Consider the following 11,551-nt stretch of genomic DNA (forward strand, 5'->3'; position numbering starts at 1 on the left):
TGAGCGCAGCAGCGTGTCGGGCGCCGACTACGGGACTACGGTGGCGTGCGACGGCCGTCATGTTGCTGCACTTTTCAAGTTTAAGCAGGAAGCTTTTTTCCATATCAAAATATGTCTAGAATAAAAATCTAAATATTAGAAACTCATGTGAGCCCCCCTATATGGCATACATAAATTACGAACATGAGAGCACATATATAAAATGTTGGTGCAAAATAAGAGAATTAACTAAATAAAATAACACGATGCCATGGGTTGGTTTTCTTCCTGTCCTCTCCAATGTTGGGGGATTTTTTAGTGAACTTTTGGGGTCTGGGATGTACATTCAGATTTTGCAGACTAATCGCGGTCAACATTGTTTTGACATTATCAAACTTCCATACATTAGTTAGAGAGTTATTTAGGAGAAAAATCTAAACAACAATTCATTTCCCCCTGCATTTTGGTCTGCCACCTAAGGTATCCCAAAAAGCAGCCTATTACATCCTCTCTCGTATGCACCTTTAGTTTCAAAATGTTTGCAAGAATACATGTGTTGTATTCTTGCGAACACTCTGTACTTTAAAAACCTGCAGGTAATGTGTTTATCTCTCCACAGACGCATTGTTTGTCTATTAAGTAAGGAAAATAAAAGCAAAGTCAAGCTTGACCTAATTGTATTTTGGACCCCCTTGAAACCCTTAAAAAAGACCCTTTAGCTCAATAGGGTTCCTGCTGACTTCAGCTGATTGCAGTTGGGTGGCTTTCCACACCCAAAAGCACCACAACACTAGTTGTTGAGGTACATAATCATTGTTCTTTGAAATTCTCCAGACACAGTTTTGCACCCAGTCTGTAGGATTTAAAACCAGCTTCCATTCAAAAGCCCATGTATTTCTCCAGCCTCCAGACTATCAGACTACAAGCTATCAGTTTTCTTTATAAACATAACTGAACCCTCTAGAATGTGGCTCACTAAGATGAGAAGGGGAACTCCAAAGGTTCTGCTGTTATGTTGCATGTTGTTATTATGTAATTGCTGACCAGAGGCCATGTGAACCTGGCTTCTCACTCTGACTGTCTTTAAATGCCTGCTCCTATAAAAAGCCAGCTGACTCTGACCTGCCATGCAGCCTCTTGATGTCCAGCAGCAGCTGAAGCGGCGTGAGTTTACACATTACAAATGCCTGCCATTCGCCTGCCATTTCACTCCTGCATACACTATGGCCACCACACACATTCAAACACCTCCCCCATTAATAATCTTATATCAATTTAATCCTCCCTAATGGGGCTGCGGTATCAGACTTCACAGCTTGTCAGCGTGAACGCCCGATGTGGTGCTCAGCTGCAAACTTTACAATCACATGGTGTCTTCTCCTGTTGCCTTCATGATGAAGTACATGATCGGTTACATTCTTAAGGCCAGTATCCACCTGACATGATAGTAGAAAATGTATAAATAGACCAACTAAGCTGCATTGAGGGGAGATGTTAAATTGTCACATGGAGAGCGTGCCACCAATCCATTATGTACTTATAGGCTTTTTTAAGGTTAGATTAGGGTCATAACGACAAGGTGTCAAGTCGTTGGAAAATTAATAATCATATGAGGACTTACAATGAAACTGTAAAATAATACATTTTTAGAACAGATTGCTGTTATAAAATGTTATTTCATCCTGCAACTTTTCTTAATAACACAGTTTACTGCAAGTGAATTCGTGTTAATCTAATTCCAGCACTTTTTAATTTTAATTTTTACAATTTTCTTTACGAAGTCAATTTTTACAACTTTGATGTTAGCAGGAAAATTAAGCAAAAGCAGAGAATAACAACCTGTGCAGGGATTTGTTCACTGCATCATCTCTAGATTTGACAAAAGAGAGGAGACAAAAGCATGCATGAATGTCACCATTTAAATGAAAGCAAATTCAGATTTGAATATATTTTTATAAACGGAATCTATGCTTCTAATGGACTTTAAAGTGTTTCCTATAGCAGCAAAATGCATTTTTTTTAAATGACCAAAAACAAATCATGAAATCAAACTATACACCCTCTTTGAAATATACAGCATCCTGGTTCACTCAGGTCTACTTAAACCCGATACAGTACATACACAAGCTAAACAGCTTCAACTACTCACCTGTCCAGGTAAGCTGCCGTTTATCTGTGCTCCACCACGAAGCTCATGGTGGTCCCATCGAACGAGGGCGGAGCAATGATCCGCGGACCCTGCTGGGAGGTGATGCTGATGACTGGCTGCTTGACGTTGGAGAAACCCTGTGGCGGCCTGTTGGCGGCGGCCTGCTGTTGAGCCCTGCAGGCCGCCTGGGGAGACTTTCCGGTGGCCATGTAGTAGGGAGTCTCCATGTACATGCCCTCAGCCTGCTGCTGCAGGGCTTTCTCTCCGCCCTCGGCATCTGACTGCATCGACATCTGCGATTGCACCAGCGTCCTGGCCGGGATCACGGATGGTGTCGGAATGAAGCCTGGGTAGATCATGTAGGTGTGTCCGTATGCTCCTGGGCTGAAAGGTGAGATGGGCATGGGCACCGGGGTCATGGGAGGTTGCGGCATGGGAACATCCACATACTGGCCTGTTTCGGGGTCAAAGAGGCGCTTGGTGGCCGGCTGCACAGGAGTGTCCACCAGGTAGTAGCTCCCAGTGGTGGGATCCAGGAGCATCTTCCTCTGAGTGGCCTGGAAGGGGTCCAGGGTTGGAGCGGGGGTGATTGCCGGAGAGAAGCAGTACACCTGAGGCTGATTGGTGGACATGCCAAATGGCAAAGAGTGGTAGATGGTAGCAGGAGGGATCTCAGGTGAGCGTGTGTCCATCACAATGCTGGAGCGTTTAGGGGACTGGTTGTGGTTTTCATAGCCCCTGGCTCCGCAGCCCCAGTGTCCTGAAGGAGTGTGTGGTTGTGTCTGGGTGGTAAATGTGTACACTGATGTTTTATCAGCAGATGAGTCTTGTTTGTTGCTGCTGTTGTGAGACTTTACCGGAATGGTTAGGTAGTTCTCGCTGTCAGCTGAGGCGCTAAAGAGCTCCTGTGTGGACCACTCGACCTCCTTAGAATCGGCTCCTTCATTTCCACCTGGCTTTGTCCGGCTGACTTTTAAGGACACAGGCAATTTTGGGGACTTTTGGGCGAAGCTTTTGGCGCCGAAAGATGTTTGAGGGATGGTGTTTGGCTGGGGCTTGAGGCTAGAGCTGAGGCTGAACATGTTTTTGTTCCCAGCACCTTGCATTGTCCTCGCAACCAGCCTGTCCTCACGACTACCGGGAGTCTGGAATACCACGGGGGGGTCTTTCTCCTCTCGCCGTAGCAGGCTGTCAGTTCCAAGGTACGAGGCTAACGCTGGTGGCGTCCTTCCACTGTCAAGATAGGAGTCTCCTCTGGCCGGCCTGTCCATGTAGGACGCTCTAGCTCCGTCCTCCTCAGGTCCTCCGTGCTGCTCACTGGATATCAGTGAGAGCACGTGGCTGTCTGTCAGGAGATGGGGCTCATTCTTCCTTTTCCATTCATTTTTTTCAAACTTATACAGCTGCTCCATGGTTTTCACTGCGGCCTGGAGTTTTTCCAAAGGCCCCTGGTTTGCAATCTTTGACTCAGGCTTCTTATCTATGATATCTGATATTTTGTCCTGCTTCTTTGAAGATGCTCTGCTTTCAATCCTCAACCCAACAACTCCATCTGAAGCATCACTGGGGTTACCTAAGGGTGCTCTCCCTGCTGCCCTTTGCAGATGAGCATGTTTAGCGCCCTCTGGAGACGACCTGTCCGTGTCGAACGGCTCCCGTTGAGATAACTCGCCAAAATGTCCAGACTGTTTCCCGTTACTATTTGTATTCACAGACTGACATTTGATCACTATTGGGGACACGGAATTAGGATTCCGATAGGACATTTGCTTCTTTTGTTCTGAGTGGGTATCGGATTTTGTTTCGTTGTTATCCAAAGAGACACAGTGATAGGAGCTTTTAACCAATTTACGCACGTCTCTCACCTGGTGTATGGGCGTCTGCAGCTTCCCTTTGTTATCTCTAATGTCTCGAACCATGAAATGCGGTACTTTATCTGAAGACTCACCCTTCAAAGCCGCAGCCAGCGCCTGGCATTTCAGGTCGTCCGTTCTGGAGAAGCTGGCTGCGGTACAGCCTATATTAGGAGCGCGCAGTTTGGAGACGCCAAACGGCTCCGTTTTACTGTCTCTGACGCTCCTTAAATTGATTTTAATTTCTGGAGATTTAGATGTCGCTGCGCTCCCGGAGTCTGCGACGTATAACGTGTTGTCAGAGCGCAGTTTGATCTCCTCTCCGTCTCCATATGGAGCATGATTCCTGTTCCGCAGCTGCTGCCCGGCTTCTCCGTCACTAGATAGCTGTTGGATACTTGGCACAAACAAATGTGACATTTTAGTCAGTTTGCCTCTGTCCGCTGAGCTCTGACCCCCCTCGCCCTCTCTGCCGTCAGCCGAGGAGTACTTCTGATCGTTTTTATGATCCGTTTGAAACTCTAGCTCCCCGTCCTTCCAGCATCGGAAGGCGCTATTTTGGCTCCGTAGCAGCGTGCTTTTGGACGCTTCCAATTCGCCTTTTTTAGCTGCGATCCCTGCTTCATCGGCCGGTTCCAAATGAGTCAGAGGTACTGCAGCGGCCGCCTCGCGTCTCTGGGAGTCGCTCCTGGTGTCGCACGAGCCGCTGTCCACGAAGTCCCCCAACTCATCCACGCACATTACGGCGTACTCTGCGCTGCTCTCGGAAAACCTGGAGCTCTGTCTGCGCAGCTCCCTGCTCCCCTTCTCCCTGTGGCCCTCCGTCTGGGTCGGATGCAGCTCGCTTATCTCCCCTCGTTCCATCTTGCGTTCCTGCTCGAACTGCATCTTTTTAGAAATGACATTTTTGATCAGGCTCGAGGCGAATCCGGCTTTCTTGTGCGTGTCTTCCATGGTTTTGGAGGGCGACTTGCTGGCCCCTCTCCTCTGGCCGCTTGGCAAACTGTTGGTAACTTCATCTGCGGAACGTGATCCTGCAGCGTTTTGTGCAAACTTAGTGTGCCTTTCTCCCCCGGGCATTCCCGATTTGACATTGCAACGGAAATTCAGAGTCTCCGTGAGTCGTATCACCCCTCTGTGGCCCTGACTGAATCCCCCCATCAGCTCGATCTGCTTTGATGACGACGCGCCGTGGGGGTCGCCATTCAGAGTGAACATCTTGCTGGAGGGCGGTTTGATGCTGGCCAGCGCGATGCCCTTATAACCCCTATTGTCTATATTCTTGGCTATTTCAAACGAGGTTGCTGAGTTCGGATGGGGAACCAAACTTTGGTCCAGTCCCCCTGACATGTTCATGTTGCCATATTTCAGGTCGACAAACGTGGCCCACCTGTTTAGCCCTTTCCCGTGCTCTGACGCGGAGGACTCGCTGGAGGTGCTGAAATTGATGGCGTCAAAGTAAGGGTACGCCAGGCTCTTAAAGGACTTGGCTGTCAGGTTGCGCACCTCCTTGTCAGCGTCGTCCAGCTCGCTGACAGCACTGGACGCGCCGCTGGAATAGCCGGTGACCTCTTTCCCTCTCAATTTGCGGCCAAAGTGCAAGCGTCCAGGCGCGGCTATGAAACACTTCGCCCTGTCACACAGCGTCTCTGCCTTCCCATCAACTCCCCTAAACACACAGCGACTCATGTCCCCGGACCGCCTGGCATGATAAAGGATATCCCCCTGTTCTTGGATGCTGCCAGGGTCATTTATAGCTCGAGAAGTGGTTCTGATTGACAGGTGGATCTGTCCGGTGCTGTTGCCACTGCGCTGTTGCTCTTGCTGCTGCTGCTGCTGCTGCTGAAGCTTTGACACACTCTCGTCTGAGCTGGTGAACTTGGCCCCATCGCACGGATCACTTTCATCCAGAGTGCTGACTGCTGCGTCCCGGGAGCGAGGCTGGCAGGCGTCCCCCCTCTCCCCCGCCACGCCATCACCGCCCGACGAGGAGTAATCCACGAAGGAGTACACCTGGTTGTCGTCTTCAACCCCGAGGTCGTAGTCCTCCTCGTGGTCGGAGAGCTCCAAGAGCTGGATCTCGTGCGTGGTAATGTAATGGGACTCATCCTCTGTTACGTACGGGATGCACTCGTCCGAAAGCACGACACTCACATCATCCTCCTCCTCCTCCTCCTCCTCCTCCTCATCGGACTCACTCCTCCCGTTCAGATAGTCATCACTACAGTCTAGTTTCTCACCTGGAGGAGGGTTCTTGCTGTCTTCTCTGTTGGACACCTCGGGCTGCGTAATAGCGCGCTCGTTTTCCTCCCTAGGTTTGAGGCGATCCTCTGACTCTGCGTTAAGACAACGGGTTTGTGATGGATCACAGGGACACTCCTTGACATCTCCTACACGTTTCACAATTTCAGAATCATCTTTAGTCTTTGTTTCGATATTAGTTTTAATCCCCACCTCCTGGATTGGTTCTGTTGCGCGCAGAGCTCCGGCGCCGCTGCCGTTAATAAGGACAGACATTTGGGTTCTTCTTCCTCCAAAGCCGCAGTCCTTCCCCGGTTTTGTCCCGCCTGTGCTCTCGTCCACTAACTCCAAATCAACATAATGGCTTTCGTCTTGCTTCTCAGCGGCATCCTCGTCTCCTTGGAGCGGGTCTTTGAGCTCCCGGAGAGTCGCCGGCGTCTCCACGCAGCTTTGCTCTGCCTTCATGGCTCAACCGGCAGGCTTGGCGTTACATTCGGTGTCTGACAGAAACGGCAGAGACGGAGCCCCCCCCCCCCCCCCCCCCGGGATTCCTCAGTTCTTTAGGCAGAGATGACGCTCCGTGCCCAGCAGACAGACGCTCTGATGACGGGCACGCGCTGCACACATTCCAGTTCACCGCGAGATGAAGCCATAAGCCTAAAGAGTATCTAAAAAGAACCAGAGACTTTACTGAGCACTGTCTCCAGGCCACATGGCTCTCAGGATGGGGTTCGGGGACCAATGGGGGGGTCGCTGAGAGGACTCCCTTACAAAATGAGCTCATTAAATATTACATTACATTACAGTCATTTAGCAGACGCTTTTATCCAAAGCGACTTACAGGAAGTGTATTCAACATAGGTATTCAAGAGAACTACTAGTCACCAGAAGTCATAAGTGCATCTCCTTTCTTAAACAAGCATCTTAAAGCATAAGCCAGAGCAAAAGTATAGTGCAGAGGCAAATTACTACGAAAACAATAATTGCAACAGACTAATCCGAATATAGTAAGTGCTACAAACTACTACGAATAGGATAAGTGCAGTAAACAAATTCAATAAGTGCAGCGAACATTACTGTAATGTAATGTAATGTAATTAAATATGATCCCTTATTCTAAATGGTTGCACCAAACAAAATATCAACTGTGTAATAAATCCCAACTAAAGAGGTGCATCAATCCTCTTACTTTAAAAAAAAGAATTCAATGATTACAGTTCTATTTGATTTCTGACTGTGTAGCATTTTCGGGGATCTATAGCAGAAATGGAATACAACATTCATTATGAGAGTATGAGAGTCAGCCATGTTGCACCTATGTTTCTACAGTAGTCCAGAACGGACAAACCAAACAATGACTCTAGAAAGTCTTTTACGTTTTTTTTGTTACCTGAAGGCCACCATAGTTCTCTGACACGCTTGTTGTACTGCAGTAACATCTACCACATAATGCAAAACCGTGGAAACGCCTGACTTCTGTTGCTCCTAAAGTAGTGTCATTAAGGTGAGGATGTCCTCTGAGCGAGGTGAGTAGAATTACCACTGTTTTACAGTCTGCGGCTCATCTTGGAAAGGGAGGAGTGAGAGGAGTATTCAGTTGGTTGCAATCTGCAACCTCACCGATGGATGCCACCGAATCCTGTCCCTTTAACACTTAAAGCTATAGTGAACAGTAGTAACCAGTGGTGAAAGTAACTAAGTACATTTACTGCACTAATATTGAGGCATTTGTACTCTCCTTCATTATTTCTATTATATGCCAAGAGAGACAAGAAGCACCACGGGCCGCCCCGTCTCTGCAGGACCAACAGATCACTGCTCGGCGCAGACAGACGAATCACTGGCTGTTTTTAAAAATAAATGTCAAGCTCAAATATAGGCACTGAGGCAAAATGTGAAAAGTGCAACTATGTTAGAGGGGAGGGAATATATGCAGGGTTGTGTGACACCTCGGATGAAGGCTGTCTGGCAGTAAACACTCAAGTGACAACAACTCAGCAACAACACACCCCCATGAGGAGAGAGCCACTCTGCACATTTGAAACTCTCAGGGGGTCGGTCTGTGCCAGTCTGGGGTCCAGGGACCACAACAGGCCTCTGGAATACGCCAGGGGGTTCAAAGCATAAGTAGGTCACATTTATTAAAGGAATAACCATAATCAAGATCTTTTAAGATTTGGTTTCTAATATTTTTTTATTATTAACAAATATCTGGGAAGCCTCATGCAGTCCCTTGTCCTCTAAAAGTGTTTTTTCTAAACTTAATAAGAATTGAGGCAAAGAAATGATTGAAAAAAAAAAACTTCAGTAGATGTACAGCAAATCTTTGTGGTTAAGTATAATTTCTCACAATAGGTTTCACATTTCAGGTCCAGTCACAGATGGAAAACAGGTTGGGGTGGCCACCTCTCCCTTTTAGTGAGCCAAAATTGCCACAACATGTAAGCGTAAACATTTAAGGGATACTTCAGCAGTCTAGTAATGCATTTTCATAACGTTGGGAAGGAAACTGGTCTCCAAGTTGAGCTCCAAAGATGCTGGATCTTACACTTCCCGTAACTCTACTGCATCGTTTGCCTCATAAACACACACGTCTTTCAAACTGAGACTTTAGACTTTGACATATCAAATTAGTAGAGTGCCCCTTTAAATTCGTTACATTGCACTGGGATGTTTTTAATCTGTCAACAAATGGAGGAAAAATTAGAAAAGTTTAGGCCTTCACTAACAGCACAAAGGTGAACCAACCAATGACATAGCTGTAATGTTTATACTTCCCCCTTCTTGTTCCAATCTGCTTGTTCTAGCAACACAGAAATATTTGAACCCTAGATGGCATATTTCTATGGCTATGATATATCAAAGATGCCTTCTTTATTGTTTTATACAAATTCCCAGTGACAAAGCTACCAACAAACAATTTGACCCCAAATTTCAACCCAACATTTTCTGTCTTCTGAAACTCTGTGACGCAGATGAATTTAAACCGTCTGTGGAAAGGCCATGCTTTGTTGAAGCCCACAGTGTGTAGGGAGCTGAAGAATTTAAAAGCACAAAATGGCTTTAGGTGATTTTCAGTTCCTTTGAGATACACCATAAAGCTTATGATTACCCTTGATAAGAGTTGCCAGATCTCGGTGTTATTCAATCATCATTATCAGATATTATTTCAGAGATCTTGGTTCAGAATAGAGAAAATATAAAGATGTACATGTCAAGTGTTTTTCCTTCTAACGCCTTGAAGTTCCTAACTACTAAATAACAGGTCGTTCAAAAATATCTGTCTTTTAAGAGCTCAATAGCTAAGAGCAGCTTGTTGATCAGAACAACTCAGTAGCCAGAATTCAGTGTCAGTAACATGAGAAGTAAATATTTAAGTACTTTAGCTTACATTACTGCAAGACTCAGCCAGCGTCGGGGAGTCCAGTCTGATTGAAATGAATAACTGGCAATGCTGATGGTTGGCTGGCAGGGACCCTGAACTCACCACCAGGCTACAAGGGGGGGGGGGATCATGCTGTCTTCTGTTGGTAGGCAACAAAATCTCCCCCGTCACCCCCTGCCAGCAGTGTAAATACAGCAGATACTGAGCGGGAAACCAGAGATGAGCCTGAGCTTAACTGGGGGAAACTCTGCTCTACTTGTGTCAAAGACTGCAGAACAAGTGTCCCAGTCATGTCCAATATGAGCTGGTAGTAAAAGAGACAATATGGGATTTATGGATTTAACGCTGCAGGTATTCTGTTCTGAACACATTTTGGTAATAATGTTTGAGTTTTACGGTCTCAATATTTTCTCTAGTGATGCTGTGGCTGCAAATTATGAACATTTGACTAAAATAGATTCCAATTTATTTTGCGTACAACTGCAACCCAGTGGGACCCACAGGGGCTCAGGTCCCAGGTTAACTGTTTGCCTGTTTGTAGTGATATGATTATTGATAGTGTTGTTAGGGAATATTGATATACGCTGCTCTAAAGCTCAGTGTCAAATGACATGATAACGGCCACAATAAGCCTGATGAACTGGGTCATATGAAGTGAAGTGTTTGTTTTTGTTCTGAATAATCTGTCCTGGAAGGTGAGGAGAAAAGCCTTCAGCCATAGCCTCCGTCCCACCCACTGCCTCACCCATCTCTCTCCCACAACTTTGTGTTTATTGTATCTTTGTAGTCTTGATCCAAGGACTTGTATAAGTAGAGACAACTGGGCTCACATTCTGATAGTCTCCCCTAAAGGCCCCAAGGGGTTGCAGGGGTGTGGGTCAGTGGTTCTTCAACAACAAAAACTTTAAATATGTGAAAGTTTATATTATATTAAATATTTCTATCAAGTAACATACTGTATTGGAATTGGTTAACTAGCTTTCCAAAGTAGCAGTAGTCCTATAGACACTTACAAATTTAAATGCATTAGTGACTGTTAGACCCCCCAGCCCAATTTTTTTGGGTAAATCTATATCATTCCAGATGGAAATTGATGCACAATATGGGGACTTAATCTACCACTGACATGTGTGCAGGCTCGGTCATAGGGACAGTTCTGAAGCATTTTTACTCTCTGATAAAAGGTCACGAGTTTGTTGAATGGTTGGCAGTTCCTTCTCTTTTTGGTTGATGCTAACTCCATGGCTCGCTAATGCTAGCATTTCTGTGAAAATGGGGGGGAAGTGACTGTGCTGACAACGCTGATCACAGGAATTTAACCAGCAGATTCACGTTTTCACTTCTATTGAGAAAGACATGAACCTTTTCTCAAAACCTTTCTCTGTCCAGTACCTCAGGTCCTAGAAGACTGACTGTCACCTCCATGACGTAGTCTCCACTGCAAGACTTACACATGACCTGACCCTGCAAGGCCCTGCATCACTGTGAGATTTATTGCTGACTGAAATATAATCAACCTACTGCAGATTTAAGTTTACGGCACAAAGCCCTAAAAAAGTCACTCACATGGCCCCTGGCATTAAATGTTTGCACACCCTGAAGTATATAATCTGTCTAAGGGGTGGGCGAATGAGCAGGTACACTTACAACGAAGCTGATTGGGTGATGAAGGGCAGATGTGTGTGTAGGTGAGGGACGGGGCTGCCGGGTCAACGGTTAGTACTGGGGAAACACCTGGAGGATGAGAAAGACAAGTGTAGAACAGAGTTAAGTGCAGGCTGAACTTGTGACAGTATGAACATTCACAAGTTCAGACTCCAGTTTCAGAATACAGATGAAGTTTTTTAAAGAACGAAATAGAGGTTGAGTTTAAAACCTGCCTACTCATAATGTTTATAATTTAATTTCATGTTGTGCTAATGTGGCGCATGTGCAGAATGTTGT

The 11,551-nt window shown here is 46.2% G+C and overlaps 1 protein-coding gene across 1 annotated transcript; it reads right to left on the reverse strand.

Annotated features, from left to right (window-relative positions):
• Positions 1-2,148: 2,148 nt before the first annotated feature.
• On the reverse strand, positions 2,149-6,687 carry c7h4orf54 (chromosome 7 C4orf54 homolog). The gene has a single exon (XM_054600984.1). It carries the CDS (start codon positions 6,685-6,687, stop codon positions 2,149-2,151), a length of 4,539 nt encoding a protein of 1,512 aa, XP_054456959.1.
• Positions 6,688-11,551: the final 4,864 nt, after the last annotated feature.

This window comes from Anoplopoma fimbria, chromosome 7 (assembly GCF_027596085.1).
Source record: "Anoplopoma fimbria isolate UVic2021 breed Golden Eagle Sablefish chromosome 7, Afim_UVic_2022, whole genome shotgun sequence".
NCBI lineage: Eukaryota > Metazoa > Chordata > Actinopteri > Perciformes > Anoplopomatidae > Anoplopoma > Anoplopoma fimbria.